Source organism: Furipterus horrens, unplaced genomic scaffold, assembly GCF_987537825.1.
Source record: "Furipterus horrens unplaced genomic scaffold, mFurHor1.1.pri manual_scaffold_13, whole genome shotgun sequence".
Classification (NCBI taxonomy): domain Eukaryota; kingdom Metazoa; phylum Chordata; class Mammalia; order Chiroptera; family Furipteridae; genus Furipterus; species Furipterus horrens.
The window spans coordinates 20,465,773-20,482,387 of NW_028327183.1; the positions used below are offsets into that span (position 1 = coordinate 20,465,773).

Genomic DNA, 16,615 nt, shown 5'->3' on the forward strand with positions numbered 1-16,615 from the left:
TGCCTGGGGTACGGGCCAGGTCCCCATCTAGGGGCGTGGGAGAGGCAACCACACATTGATGTTTCTCTCCTTCTTTTTCTCCCTTCCTTCCCCCTTCTCTAAAAATAAATAAACAAGATAGTTTTTTTAAAGCCAACAAAGTCATATTAATTCATGTCCAGGGAGTTTGGGAGAGATCAGATTAACTGCTTACACAGGAAGACTGTCGCACAAATTAAAGATTCCTGGGAACTGATTGGTCATTAGGCTGAACACTGACAAACCTCAAAAAGTCAGGCATTATTACTGTCTTCTCAAGTCTTTCGTCTGGGTCTTCTATTTTTAGTGTGACACTGTGGTTCTCTCTCTCCTATCTTTGGACCAAACATTGCCAAACTGACAGCACCCATGATATTTTTTGAGACTTAACAATAAAGCCCCCACCCTTTCTTTTAGGTCAATCCCAATCTACAGGAGTGAGCAAAAGTAGGTTTACAAAACACAGAGTTTATTCTTGTAGTATTATTTATTAATAATTGTATTATTCATTTGTATTAGTCATCTTATTGTTGTTATTTTGTGTCCTTACTTATGATTCATCTTTTAGGTAATGATGGGTGGTAAGTCAACCTACTTTTGCCCAACCCTGTATAAGGAGGTAACTAAATAATAAGCCCTTATTTAAACAAGGTAATGCCTATGGCTAGGATTATAAACTTTAATGAGACTAACAGTCTACTACTAGCCCACTGCTGGAATAAGGTTAAGTAGCAAACGTGGGGTTGAAAGCAAGCAAGTAGGAAGTGTGGGGTTGAAGGCTGACCAGCCAGATACTCACACATGCTGGGAGAGGCTGGATGTAAGCAGCCAACAGTGTTGGCAATGAGGAGGAAGGGGAGTCGGCGGCAGGGGGGACATGGATCAGGAGTTTAGAGTAACAAAACTACGGGAATGTATACACACTGAGCATTGTGCTTTCTACTACCAAATGCAGAGCGTGCTTCTTGTCGTCTCTCATTCAGGCCTCTAATTAAAATGGGATGTTTGGTTTACTCCATTCCCAAAGCACAAACTTCAGCTTTTTATAGCCTAAGCAGTGTGCTATTTTAAACATGTGAAGGAAATGCATTTGCAGTTATAAACATTTGCTCCTGTGAATCTGTTCTTATTTGCTAGCAAAGGATGTGGGACAGGATGTTTCACTCTCTTGCCCTGCTTTTCCTGTATTGCTCAAATCTGTTTAGAGAGAAGAAAAATAAATAAATACTGTGTTTCTCCTGGACAATGTCTATAAACTGAAGCAACTCCAAAAACGAAAGTGAAAGGTCTGTGGGAAAAATATTAGAATAATTCTTTTAATAAGTTGGGTTATTACTATTGGTTTTTCCCCAGAAGACTCTACGACATGACCATGCAGCCTGCAGCAGACGTTAACGTTGGCACAGATAAAACGTGCCTACCTAGACACCCCAGATCAGCTGAGTTCCTCCCGACTCTGTCCTTTCGCAAGTGCAATTACAACTGTGGAAGCTTTTGAGACGCACAAAAAACGATCATGCCAACCTTGAGGGCCATCTTCTAGATTTATTCAGAAATTCAAAGTACACTGCATAATTCAATGGGTCCCCACTTTCATGTACAACTCTGAGGGCTCTTTTACTTAGGCAGACATATCCTTGTGATGTTACTTTCCATTATAATTTTTTTTAAAAACTGCCTTTGATCAAATTCCACTTTATCCCTTTATAAGGGAGGCAGCAGTTTATGAATCTACCGAAAGATATTTCATCAGCTGGCCTCTCCAGGTTTCCTCTAAGTCCTCCTCCACGCTGCTCTCTGTGCCAGATGCTGTCCTGTACAGACAAAAGACTATTCTGGGTCAAACCTTAGTCAGACTCCTTTGAGCCTCAGTCTTGGCCTCTATCCTTGCTGGGCTTGCATAGCCAGTGTTAGCAAGTATCCTGCAAAGTCAGTTTAAAGAGAATCTGCCATTCTTAGGATCTGACCAGTCTCATCATCTGATCCAGTTCCTTAACGCCTCTGATGTGTAATTCCTGGCCTGCCTTCAGCAAGAATCCCCCCACCCCTGCCGTCGCCTCTCAGTCATATTCCATCCACTGACCTCGGCCCTCTCAGTCTGCTCCTTCGCCTGAATCCCCAGCTGTCTTTGCTGTATTCAGAGTTCAGCCTGATCTCTTTCCCCTACTGTGGTAGTCTTAATATCTACTGCAATAATCCTAAGTCTTCCTTGCCACTTTAACGAGTGTTAGAATAATTTTTTTCTTTCACAAGACTCAGTAGTCAAGCAACCAATGAATGCATAAGTAGAACAGCACATCGATGTTTCTTTCACTCTCTCTAAAAGCAATAAATTTAAAAAAATTAAAAAGACTCAGTGGTCAATGGAGCATCCTGGCAAGAGAAGGGAGGGAGGGAGGCATGGGAGATCTGGGTATTTATTCCCCTGGCTTCCCCCTGGAGGATCTAACACGCAAAGCGAAGATCTCAGTTCCTGTCTTGAGGCCCTTCTCTATCTGCCATCAACTGCTCCCCCTCTTGCCCCTTCGGGTTGAAGGGTGGTAATGGAGCCTCATTCTTACCAGCGCTGGAGACACTGCACTATTCCTATCCCTGTGGTTTTTATCACTTCGTGAATTATTCAACTATCCTCAAAGTATCCTAATTTGAGGATGCCATCTGCTTCCTGCTGGGTCTCCCTAATATAGATATCACCTCCGCAGATTTCTTTCTAAACAGGCTATTGGCTCTTTCTAAGAAAGGAAGGCATGGTTACAAAATGCAGTCATCTTTCCATGTGAGTGACTTAGTGACTTACACAAGCTGACCTTGTTAAGCTACCATTTCTCCCTCCTCTAGTTATCTTCATAATCATAGTAACAGAGTATGTTCTGAAACATTAGTTTCCAAGTAGAATCTCTAAGTATCAATAGGAATTATTTTAACCCTGTGGAGACTGTGGTCAAAAAAATTACAGCATAGGTCATGTGTATCCAAGAGATATATTCATTACTAGTATGTGCTGAAATGCAAAAAAAAATTTTTTAAACATTGCAAATTTGCATTTATTATATTTATATAATAAAATAGATTATTTTTATTTATTCTCAGTTACAATCTAGAAATTATTAAATAAATAAATATAAAAACATTAAAAATAAAAAATTTTCTTTTCAAATAATGGAAACATGAATATTGCTAAAAGTACAACAAAAAAATCTTTAACATTAATTAATCAAAATCTTCAATAGTTGGCTTTGCAAAACCTTTGTAACAGTCATCGCAAACAACACTGCTATGATCAAGGCATACTTTTCACAACACTTGCAAAAACATTTTGATAAGCAACTCAAGTAGCATTCGCTGAAGTTCTTCAATATCTCTTGGATTTTTGAATGGATATATTTTTCCAGCCATTTTCAATGGCAAATGAAAACAAGAAACAAAAAAACACAACACTGACTTTGAAGTTCGCAAAAAACAAAAAACAAACAAAAAAACCAACTACTACACCAACACTGACTTTAGAGTTCACATTCTCTCAGATACAATTTACGATCGCATATCGCACACCCTTATGAAACACGTGTTATAACCAAACTGATGGCTTAAACACTGTGGCTTAACATTAGTCACATACAAATGTGTAGCTAGTCATGACCTTAAACCTATGCACCTGATACATGTAACCATACTTAAGAATTAAGAGTTTGTTTGTATCTCTCAGATCAGCCACAACACTCCGCAGGGTTAAGAAATAGCCAAGGAGGTTAGAAGTGAAAATTGTGCTAGATGAAACTATGCGAGAAACCTAAGGTAGAAGAACCTTTGCCTTTATATCTATCTGGCACTTAATCCAGAGGTAACTTGCACTGTAACTCTTCTAATAAATGCAAGAGACTCTATTTAATAATACAAGATATAAGCCTGGTAACTCAAGTAAAAGAGGTTAATTCCATATGTAGTCTAAAGCAGTAGTATTTCAAATTCAGGTTGTAGTAAATTGTGAATTTAATTCAGTGAGTCATAATATTTCAAAAAAAATCACACATAATATAAGACAGAAAAATCATGAGTTCATCATATATAGTAAAGGAGAATATTATTTCACCAACTTTCTCACTTTTAACGTATTAGGGTACACTGTACAATGTATTCCTTACTATGAGTGACAGTCAATAATGTTTGAAAGCTACTGGTCTGAAGAGAATCCCTTTCAAATAATATAATGATTATAAGGCTAAAAACATGTTGTTTCAGCCTACAAGCTCACTTTTTAAAAATCTCAGCTCTCACTCAAAATAGTTTATTTTGTGACAAGCACATCAATCACTGAAATAAAAGTGTTACAAAACAATATTTACTCTTCCTATGTGATGCACTATAATATTTTTTATTCTATTTCATTTCTTTTAAATGATGATTGCAAACCACAGCTTAAAAACCTCTGGGCCAGGCCTGGAGAACTCTGTTCCCGTTAGTCTGATCCTTCCACAGCAGCCTTCTCAGTGTTTGTACCATTTCCACTGTGGTAGCAAGCACTCAATCCTTGACCTCCTTTGGTTTCCGTGTAACTACTACATGACTTCCGCCACCTAGTCGCTCCAGCCGGTGGGAAATACTTGGAGTAAGAAGCAAATCAAGGGCATGGAGCAGACGCGGCCACAGCCCCAGCTACCCGCCTTGCCCCCACCGCCACGGCACACCCCACACCCGGAGAGCAGCTCCGTGCTGAAGCACCTGCAGCTCACTGCCTGGGGACTGAGGACAGGCGGAAGCAGCTGAGCCAGTGACGGCGGGAGTTAAAGGGTAGATATCACAGCTCCTTGGCCTCGTCGTGCCCTTCAACCTTCTTCCTGAGTTCCCCAGCAGGACTGAGTACCAGCCGCCACCGCCACCACCACCGGCAGGGACCTGCTGGGTAACGCATCCTGCGCTGGCTTCCTTCCCACCCCCTTCCGCCTCCCTGCTGGGGCTGCCTGGAATCACCACACATTAAGGATTTGCACTCAGACCTTCCTCTCAGGGTCTGCGTCTGGCTAAACGTAACCCTGGCCCACACACCAGTGTAACAAAGTGTTATCTGGAGCCAGCGCCGCAGACACGGAAAGGCCTGTCCTAGAAAAGTTCATAATCTGATAGGAAAACCAATGATTTTTCTTTTCTTGATGTAAAAAAACAACAACAAACTTTACTGCTTATAGCAATAACATCAGCGTGTTTGGGGAGGGAAGGAAGAAGTGGTAAACTCTGACAGAAGGGTCAGAGAAGCCCTAATAGGTGACTTTTCTACCCTAAACGCCTCAGGGACACAGATGTCCCACAGGAGTCAGCAGGTGACCAGTGCTACCTATGGGGTGTTGTGGCCCAGGCCCGCTTCGCTGTAGGCTAGCACCCTGGCTTCTCCTACTTACTGTGAGAAGCCTCACACATAAGTTAAAAAGAAAGGGATTTTTATTTTCTCCAAAGAGAAATAAATCTATTCTAGTCTTCAGCTAAAAATAACTCAAGTAATATGGAAAATATGAAAGAAGAAAGACTATTAAGTTCCTGAAAATGTGTCAATAGAACTATTTGTGACTCAGCTTTGACCTTATTGTGTTCCTTTGAGGTCCTTTGGGGATGGGAGTGCTCAACACAAATCTTCATTAGATGTTCCGAAGAACTGCTGAAATTTTCTTTAAAAAAATTATTTCTTAAGTGTAAAGTTTACTATGTGCTCAGCCCTGTGATCAACCCTGTAAATCAGGACTTTTTTTTTTTTTTAATTTTGGTTTTTCAATTACAGTTGTCCCCTTTTCCCCTAATTTCTCTCCCCCACCCAACCCACCCCCTAAATCAGGACTTTTTTCAGGCTGATATAAAATGGGAGACCTATGGCTAATTTTCCTTTGCATTTTCCATTTGGCAAATATTTCAGCAAAGGCAGCACAGCAGCATGATTTCCTCTCTCAGGAAAGGAGTCATGACAGCTACAGTTAAAGTGGGTCCTTAAAGCTTCTCCGACGTGCCAGGGGCACCTGGGCCCGGGATCAGAATACTCACCCTGACCCAGCAGGGAGTGACGGCAGAGCTGAAGGGACATTAGCCTGTGGTTTTTCTTTCTCATTTTGCTTGAAGAAGGATTTGGCCTCTTTAGATGTAGCATCCACTTCCTTAGTCACCCTGTGCCAAGGAAGGAGACATTAAGTTTACAAAAGGAATAAAAAGATAGAAGCAAAATCTAAAAAGAGGAATGAATGGCAACAAGGAAAGTGCCCACTGGGCTTTCAATAAGTTCAGGCTGTCGAGCTCTGTGGTTTCAAGTTTACTACAACAGTTTCAGGTAAGGACATTTTCCCTTGCTAAATGAAACCATAATGCATTAAAACTTGATCTCTCCGAAATCCCCTCCATTACTTCTGTTAGCACGAAACACTCCGGTAGTGACTACGGAACCACAGCTCTTGTGGGTCACTGCTGTGAAGGCTGGGCAAGGCTCTCCCACTGCACCTCACATGCAGCTTAGGACTTACACTTAAAAGCCCAGTACGAGTTGGAGCGGGGAGATGGAATATTTGGGAGGAAAACATTGGTATTACTTCAGAGAGAAAAGCAACAGTATAAACAACTGGAAATACTGTACTCTGTATAAGGTTCCTATTCTACACCTAGAACAAACCAAAGATTAGACAAGATCCCTTAAAACTGGCTAATTTAGCACTTCAAATCTGCAAAAACTGCCCTCAATAAAACTGATCAAATATGGAGCAAAGAAGGATATTTACGGTACCTAAAATTTCAGATAAAGAAGGAGAAATGTCTAATGCCTGCCTAGGCTTGCCAATTTAACAAAAATATCTGAGGAATTTTGTTTAAATTCCAATCTATCTATAGGAGGGTCAAAAATTATAGTCATTGTATTATAGATGTCCGACCAGGTCATCCAGAATAAGAGTGGCCAAGAATAATGACAGATGAATCCTGTCAATTCCATCTTCGCAGGAGTGCAAGTCTATCTCTTCTTCCTTCTAGGTGTCCAGAACGAAATTTTCTTAACAAGAGCCATCTCATTCCTGCACTCGGTACTGTGTCTCCCACAAAAGTAACAGAATAAAAGCTTGAGAGTTTTGTATTTAGAACCTTCACTGGGAAAGACGGCCAAGTTAACCTTGAAGGGTGACTGAAAAGAAACAAAGCCAAAAACCCTGTTAGTCCCCTGCTCTAGTTCTTGTGATGGCTCAGTATTACCCAGAGAATCACATAAGCCTCTGAACCTTGCCTTCAAGACCCTCTAACATTTAGACCTACTTTCTATCAGGCTTAATTTGTGTGTCCCTCAGCTCCCCAAATGAACCTCTCAGTAGTAAGAGTCAAGAATCAAAAATAAGAGAATTTATACTATAGATTAAACCATCACTCAGCAAACATTCCTTCCCTCTAGACCTAAAAGATACCCCCCCTCTCCACTGATATTAAGCTTGGACATGTGACTTGTTTCGGTAGTCAGTGAGATGCTAACTGATTTGACAGCAATAGAAGTTTTAAATATGTTTCTATTCTTTCATGTGCCTCCTGACACCAGCAGCTGCTGGTCTAAGGTGGGTGAAAAAGACATGCTGCAGATCGGAACCCAACCAGTACCTTGGAGCCAAGCCTAGATCAGCTGAGTCCCAGAGAGCCAGAAGCACGCTAGCAATCAATAAATTCTTATTGATGTAATTAATTAATTAATTTTTAAAAATATAGGAAAGGGTGAAGCCAAAGAACTTATATGCACGACCCATGGACATGAACTAAGGGGGTGGGATTGCTGGAGGAGAGGGGGTATCGGGCAGAAGGGAGTGAAGGGGAAAAAAAATCAGAACTATTCTAACAATATAATCAATAAAATATACTAAAAAAAAAAATTCTTATTGATATATACCACTGAGTCTCGAGATGCTTTGTTACATAGCAGTTCTGTAGCAATAGCTGACACATTTACATTTCATGAATGAGAAAAATAGATCTTAAGGAGTTAAGTTAACTTTCTCAAGATCAGACAAAGATCAAGTAGCAATTCTAAAAGAACTCTGTAGATGTGGGACCTATAAAAAAAATGACATGGCCTCTACCCTTAAGGGGCTCACAGTCTATCAGGGCAGCCAACCATGAAAATAAGTCATGACAGTATGTGATCTATATATAGTAAGTGCCATAAAGGAAGCGTGGAAAAAGTATAACCATGGGAACATCTCTCATAATTTCTTCGTGTCAAAGTCCTATTCATATTCACAAGGGAACAAGTTGTATAAACTGGTGTATTTCTCTCAGGGGCTTTGCTAATTGACAGAGTAATATTAGCAGAAGATTACTTTGCCTAGAAGAAATCCACTTTTAACAAGCAATAAGAGATTCAGCCATCAAAATATCTTCAAGTAGGAGTGGTCTAAATTACAGACCACTTCTAATATACAAGAAGGAACTTTGACAGGAAAAGGCCTATATTAGCAGCAGTTAATTCAAGTATTATCAGCAGAAATTCCATTTTCAGTTCATTTTCACTTACTCAGAATTTCCTGAAGTCTTTATTTAGGCAGAAACTTTCCATGACTGGCCTATTCCAAAAGACGAATCATTTAGGAAAGTCTGAGCTAATTGGCTCAGCTGGTTATGTGATAGGGAAGGATAAAAAGTACTATTTTTCCTTATTCCCCAAGGTTAATAAGCTACACATCTTTTAAGTGGGGAAAAAAACTGAAACAAAAGGCAAAGATCCCAAATTTAACAATTAAAATATAATTAGAAAAAACTAAAAGACTAACTTTGTGCTATTGCTACCTTATGCTTAGAAAATTTTCCCATAATAACTAGCTCTTTCTCACGTTTCTTAAAAATGCAGTAATGCTCTTAACTTGATACCAAGACAAAAAGAAAAAGGAGAATAATGGCATAAAGAAATTAAAAGATAAGTTCAAATTTATACACCAAGTTTGCATCTGGTTGTTAATTAAAATTCAGGGCTCCTAAGTTCCTACATGAGAGTTCCTTATGATACCTAAATATAAGTGTAAATAAGTTTTAAAAAATCCTGCCAAATTGCCAACTATTCACAGGGATTTTGTTTTCTTTAGGAGGTAGAGAATTTGCGCTTGTCATGTTATATGTCTGTAATGTATGTTTTTAAAATAAAAAGCATTTTTACTTTTGAATACATGCTATATTTATGAAAAAGTGCTTCCCTACTCATATTTGTTGAAAGATATAGTGCTGCCCTCTTCTGACAAATTGTAAAAATAGAAGGCTCCCTGAAAACGCATCTAGTATTTAAAATTACCATTCATTTGCTCTAAAAGTGAAATAGAAAATTTGTGTCAGACAACTATGTTAATAAGTGGTAATAAGTCCAACAAATTTAATTTGATTAGGAAATTTAATCATTTCTCATCTTAAGAGTTACTCACCAGCTTTTCTTACACTCATTTAGGGCCAGTGGTTAAGGTATAATAAATCTTTTTTAGATATCCTATATGACGCATGGAAAATAATGCAAGCCAAGAAAAATTTCTAAAATATTTAAATCCTTTTATTTCCAATGGCATATTAAACACCTTCTGTATTATTTCTGTAGAACTTCCAATTAAAAGTTTACCATCAGTGTTCTGCTACCCTCTGTTGGACAACTTCCACAGTTTCCAGTGTGATTTCTGATAGCAAATATATTACTAATTCAAATCATCAAGAACTATTTAATAATGGATCCCCAAAATGACAGATTATCAAGAAAAAGGGTGTTTTTACAATGAAGAATTCCAAGCTGCCGTAAGCGGTCTGATTCATCACTGCCAATACTGGGTGTTATTGATGTAGTGCACTAAGAAGGACAAAACATCAATGTCGTATTTTTGTCTAAAATGATTAATCTGATGCTAATCATGAGGAAACAATTCAAATTAAGGGGCATTCTACAACACAGATGGACTCAAAAAATATATGTCAAGAAATACAAAAAGGCCCTGGCTGGTGTGGCTCCGTGGCTTGAGTGCTAGCCTGCAAACCGAAGGGTTCCCGGTTTGATTCCCGGTCAGGGCACATGCCTGGGTTGTGGGCTAGGTCTCCAGTTGGGGGCACACGCGAGGCAACTGATCAATGTATCTCTCCCTTTCTATCTCCCTCCCTTCTCCTCTCTCAAGAAGTAAATAAATAAAATCTTTTTTTAAAAAAAAGAAAAAGAAATACAAAAAGGCTTAAAAACGGTTCTAATTCTAAGCAGGCTAAAAAAGACTAAATGCAGTATATAATCCTGAACTGGATGTTAAATTGAACAAGAAATATAGTTATAAAGAACACTAGTGAAATAACGGGGGAACCCCTAAGTAGAATCATATATAGAGGCACTTAAAATGTGGGCTGCAAAACTACCTGTCATTGGTTCAAGATGAGATAGGGACAGAATTAGTAAGTATTTAGAAACTTGTTTGCAGTTTGACAGTCATAATATTCAAGACATGATCATCTGGACTCACTGAATTAAACAGAAGGTACATCAATTCAGGTACTGTCAAACTTGCAAGGTGGTCACGTGATATTAGTGTATTAGTCAGGTGCAGTAACATCACATTAGAATGTTTAGGTGATCTGATCAACTAACACTCCAAAACATGATCAAATGTAAGCATTTATTTTTTAATAATTTTTTTCAATGACAGTTGACATGTATATTATATTAGTTTCAGGCATATGCGTAGTGGTTAGACATTTAACTTACAAAGTGATCCCCCTGGTAATTCTTGTACCCACCTGACGATAGACACAATTATTAGTAGTGATTATATTCCCCCTAAACCGTACTGTACATTACCGTGACTTTCATAACTGCCAATTTGTATTTAATCCCTTCACCTTTTTCACCCAGCCCCCAACCCCTGCCCCTCTGTTGACCATCAGTTTGTTCTCTGTATCTATGAGTTTGTTTCTGTTTGGTTTGTTCTTTAGATTACATATATAAATGAAATCATATGGTATTTATATTTCTCTGTCTGACTTATTTTACTTAGCACAATCCCTCTAGGTCCACCATCAGTCACAATGGTAAGATTTCATTATTTTTTATGGCTGAGCAATATTCCATTGAATATATGTACCACTTCTTTATTCAGTCATCTATTGGTAGACACGTAGGTACCTCCCATATCTGGGCTACTGTAAGCAATGTTGCAATGAACATAGGGATGACTGTATCTTTTCAAATTAGTGTTTTGGATTTCTTCAAATTAATACCCAGAAGTGGGATTGTAAGCGTTTATTTTTATAAATTATTTTTATAATCATCAAAATTGTTAACCAAGTGAGACTTTAAAAATATATACTCTAAATTAGTTAACTAAAATTTTAAAAGTAAAATTGATCTATTTTTCATCTTGATTTACTGATGGCAAAACAAGCCTCATTGTTTTTGAAAAGAAAACACCTCTTTTCTGAATGCAGCAGTAGTAATAAATCACATGATGATAAGAGACGTAATTCCAAAGAAGGGAAGGCCAACTGAGGTCACATGGCTTTTATTCTATGAAGGCTCTTATATTAACTGTGGTTTGTGATCCTGCAGTGCTAAAACCAAAGTGATATTTTGGCTAATGAAGCATTTACATAGAAAACATAAAAAAATAAGTTCATCTTTGACATAGAGTACTGAACTAAAAAGCTGATCAAAGCAGATGCAAAATTCCATTCATTAATATTAGTACATTGCAGTCTTCTGGTTACTAAAAAACAAACAAAAAACATTGCCAAGACCCTAGAAAAGACTGTATCAAATATGTCTGCTTGGAAATCTTGGTGAATCTCTGACGAACAAGGTAGTTCAAGCCCTGACCAGGTGACTCAGTTGGTTGGAGCATCATCCCAGGTACCAAAAGTTTGTTGCGGGTTCGATTTCTGGTCAGGGCACATACCTAGGTAGCGGGTTCCATCCTGGGTAGGGGCGCATATGGGAGGCAACTGATCACTGTTTCTCACATCAATGATTCTCCCTTCCTCTCTCCCCCACCCCTTCCTCTCTCTCTAAAATCAATAAACATATCCTTGGGTGAGGATTAAAAAAAGAAAGAAGGTAGTTCAAGTACAACTTTCCAATGACATCATAGCTTGAAGTATTCAGGATCTGGCTTATGGTAGTGAAAACTGGAATAAAGTCACCCAAGTGATTTTTCAATGCAATTTAAAGTGTGTTAGATTACTTCTAACATGAAAATTATTATGGTATATGTGTGATTTAAACATGAGGTCATGATATAAATAATTCCTTTATCAGTTTCTTGCTGACAAACATATCTGACATTGATCTGTAAAATAAAACTAGGGCTATATTGTCAACAACTGTGATTTGAAGTCTAAGTACTTGGAAGAACATGTTCCAATAGCACAGCTCGTAAAACAGAAAAACAATTTAGATTAAGGAGCACGTGCTAAAATGTAAATTAACACACTGCTTCTTTCATCAAGAAAAGTCCTGCTACCAAAAAAAGTCTTCCTATACTAGTAAAAATTATGAATTATGTAAGACTAAGGCCTTAAAATTTTAAATGACTCTATATGTAATAAACTAAAAACTGACCATAGAAGTATATTGTGTGCTGAGATACAATGGTTACGAAAGAGAAAAAACGATGTTGAGACTGAAAAACTGGGAAACAAAGTGTTTCCAAAAGAAAAAAATAACCAGTTGCTTCCCAATTTCAAAGATCTCAACAGGACAGTAAAACTTGCTTACTTCTCTGATGTCTTTGGTTTTTTTAATAATCTTAGTACTCCCATAAGGAGTGATTCAACATGTTTTTCAGTAGCAAATAAAATGTAAGAGTAAAAATGGACTTCCGGTCAAGATGGTGGCGTAGGCAGACATGGCTCGCCTCTTTGCACAACCACATCAAAATTACAACTAAAACATGGAATAGTCATCACTCAGAACTGCCAGAAACTGAGTTGAATAGAAGTCTAGCAACTACAGAATTAAAGAAACCGCATGATTCCAGACTGGTAGGAAGGGCACAGACATGGAACAGGCTGGCCCCTCACCCACGTGTGGTGGATAAAAATTCGGGAGAGATATCTCAGGAGCGAGGAGTTCCAGCCCCACACCAGGCCCCCCAGCCCAGGATTCCAGTGCCAGGAAGATAAGTCCCTACAACTCATGGTTGCAAAAACCAGTGGGGATTGAGTCGGTGGAAGAAACTGCTGAAGCTCCAAGCAGTTCCTCTTGAAAGAACCCACACATGGATTCACCTACTCAAGACTCCCTCACTCGGAGCTCCAGCGCTGGGGTGGCAGCTTGAGGGACACCAGTGGCATAGAGGGAGAAACTAAAGTGTCTGGCATCAAGGCCAGCAGAGGCATTGTCCCTTTTCTAAACCCTCCCCCAACAGAGCTGGCAAGCTGGTACCATATCTGAGACTCCATCAACCAGGCTAACACTGTTTGACATGCCTTGGAGGGATCCCCAGAGACTCCACCTCACCTAACTTGCAGGCCCACCCAAGCTGCTTTTCCATATGAATGGCTGGTCTTGGCTCAGGCTCTACAACTTCCTAAATCCTCTCAAACAAGCAACAGCTGGCCTCAGTGAGCCCCAGGCCCAGCACTAGCAGCAGCCAGCCTAGTTTCACAGGTTGGCTTTGCCTGGGAATCTCCAAGCCCAGCACGAGTAGCAGCCATCTCAGACTGCTTTATAGCTCAGCAAGGGCAACCCCTGGCAAGACAGAGGTGGGGGCTGACCTTGGCCTGCACCACCTGGGAAACCCCAGGGCCAGTGCACCCAGTGGACAGCTACAGACCATAACAGGGCATCACCACCCTGCCCCTGCACAGCTGATCGTCCATGGAGGACAGAGGTGATGGTAAGTGGTCACAACCAATCTGCTGACTGGCATAGGTAAATCCCTCCCAGTGATCTGCAAACAGCAACCAAAGCTCAACTACAAGAGGAGGGTGTCCTCAGCCCACATGAAGGGTGCACCTCCAAGAGACCCACTCTAAGACACATCATAATTAAAATGCCAAAGCTTAAAGGTAACGAAAGAAGCTTAGAAGCAGCAAGAGAAAAGAAGTTAGTTACCGACAGGGGAGTTCCCATAAGACTGTCAGCTGATTTCTCAAAAGAAACTTTGCAGGCTAGAAGGGATTAGCAAGGAATATTTAACGTCATGAAAACCAGGGTCCTACAGCCAAGACTGCCCTACCCAGCAAAGCTATCATTTAGAATCAAGGGGCAGATAAAGAGCTTCCCAGGCAAGAAAAAAAAAAGGAGTTCATCATCACTAAACCATTATTATATGAAATGTTAAAGGGACTTATTTAAGAAAAAGATCAAAATTAGGAACAATAAAATGGCAATAAATACAAATCTATCAATAATTGAATCTAAAAAACAAACAAGAAGAACAGAGACAGAATCATGGATACGGAGAGCATTCTGATAGTTGCCAGGTGGGAGGAGGGTTTGGGGGAAAGGGTGAAGGGGTGAGGAGAATTAAGAAGTAGAAATAGGTAGTTACAGAACAGCCATGGGGATGTAAAGTACAGTATAAGAAAGGGAGTAGCCAAAGAATTTATTCACATGACCCATTGATAAGAACAATGGTGTGGGGTTTGCCTGAGGGAGTGGGGGGTCCTGGGTGTAAGGGGAACAAAGGGGGAAAAATTGGGACTATAATAGCATAATCAATAAAATATAATTAAAAAATAAAATAAAAGGGTAAAATGAAAGTTAAGAATCCTGGAAGAACAGTTTCTATAGATTAAAATGTTTCATAGAAGGCTTTGAACTGAATTTTCTATCAAAATCATATCCACAAACAGGAAATTCATGAATTCAGAATTCCTTTTTTTCCACTGAAGGATAACTTAAATTTAATTTTAACTTGACAGGATAAACTACTGAAAATGGACACTGATAAAGCATTCAAGATGAACTTTAAATGTACAGTATCATTGGCTTAATTTTAGATTAAAAAAATGAAAATTCTGAACTTAGTGAAATGGCTTTAAAATCTACACTTCTATCCTCATGAAAATATCTCTGAAATGAATTTCTTTATGAAGTTTTTTTTTAAAGAAAAGAATCAGCACAGAAATAATTTACATATACATTATCCTCCAGAAGTAGTACCGTCACCAACCCAACTTAGATTAGATAAATTAACAAGAAAAAGCTATTTTATCTCATTAAAAACTTTAAAACTTAATATCCAGAGTGAGTGTCTAGATGTTAACTACTGAGAATTGATACTTTACTTATTTGTTTCAATTACAGAATAAAAAGGTATAACGGTGATTCCCTGTATCAATCTCTTATACTCACATTTAAAAAAAAAAAACTATTTGTTTGTTTATTTTTAGAGACAGGGGAAAGGAGAAAGAGAGGGAGAGAAACATCACTGTGTGGTTGCCTCTCATTCATACCCCCAACTGGGGACCTGACGGGCAACCTAGTCATGTGCCCTGACTGGGAATTGAACCAGTGACACTTGGTTTGCAGGCCGACGCTCAATCCACTGAGCCACAGCAGCCAGGGCTTTATACTCACACTTTCAATGAACAGCATGCTAGTTATAAAAATCTTTTCCTTTTCCTATCTTATGTTCAGTTTGACTATTGTATTGAAATGTAATTGTATATCTGTTAAATTTATTGTTAAAAATTTGAGCATGTATGTGGTACTTCTTTTTAATTTATTTTTTTATAATTCCATTTTATTGTTTGATGAAAGTACTGGTCTGTAACAGATTGAAAATTTTAAATCTGGGTTCTTTATCTCAGAGTTTAGATAATAATCTGCATTAATTTGAAATTTACTGACTGTGAGAATTATATTATACCTTGAAGGAGAATGCCCTTGTTCTTAGGAAACAGTGCTGAAGTATTTAAGAGTGATGTAATTCTCTAATGTCTACAAGTAATTCTCAAATGGTTCAGGCAAACAAAAAGAGAAATACAGATGAAGGTGACGGAGACATTAACAAGCAGTAAATGTGTATGGTAGGTATATGGGTGTTCACTGTAATACTACTTTTGCTATATATATAATTTATTTATTTATTTAGAGAGGAAGGAAGAAAGAGAGGGAGAGAAACATCAATGTGTGGTTGCCTCTTGCGTGCCCCCAACGGGGGACCTGGCCCATAACCCAGGCATGGGCCCTGACTGAGAATCAAACCAGTGACCCTTCGGTTCATAGTCTGGAGCTCAATCCACTGAGCAACACAACCTTTCTCTAAGTGAAATTTCTCAGAAGAAAAAGTTGGGGAAAAAAATGTTTTTAACTAATACAAAGTTTTGCTCTACACAATTTATAAAACTAATAATGACAATTCTTCTTTCCAAGATCTATTTTCTTTGGATGAAATAAGTGGTGAAAAATAGGTACTATTTTTAAGAATATCATTTTAGCCCTGGCCAGTTTGGAGCACTGTCCCATACACCAAAAGGTTGCAGGTTCAATCCAGGGCACATGTGGGGGACCGCTCCTTGTGGTTTCAGGAACTGTAACCCAAGCCATGAGCCAGCCCCCCCCCCCCCCCCAAGCCTCAAAGTCTCAACAGAAAACTAGAAGGCGGGGCAGACAGGACTGAAGGCCACTCAGAGGGTTTCCATGGAAAAT

General features: G+C 39.0%; 1 protein-coding gene across 2 annotated transcripts in view; it reads right to left on the reverse strand.

The window, feature by feature from the left end:
- The window catches only part of CFDP1 (chromatin remodeling protein CFDP1), a 99,747-nt gene that overhangs the window by 70,658 nt on the left and 12,474 nt on the right, over nt 1-16,615 (reverse strand). Inside the window, exons 5-6 of one of the 2 annotated variants that reach the window (XM_090260599.1) lie at nt 6,043-6,162; nt 1,247-1,306 (exon numbers count right to left, since the gene is read on the reverse strand). In XM_090260599.1, the coding sequence (XP_090116725.1) occupies nt 1,247-1,306; nt 6,043-6,162 (180 nt within the window). The remainder of the gene's footprint in view (nt 1-1,246; nt 1,307-6,042; nt 6,163-16,615) is intronic. The other variant, XM_090260600.1, reaches the window with a different exon arrangement.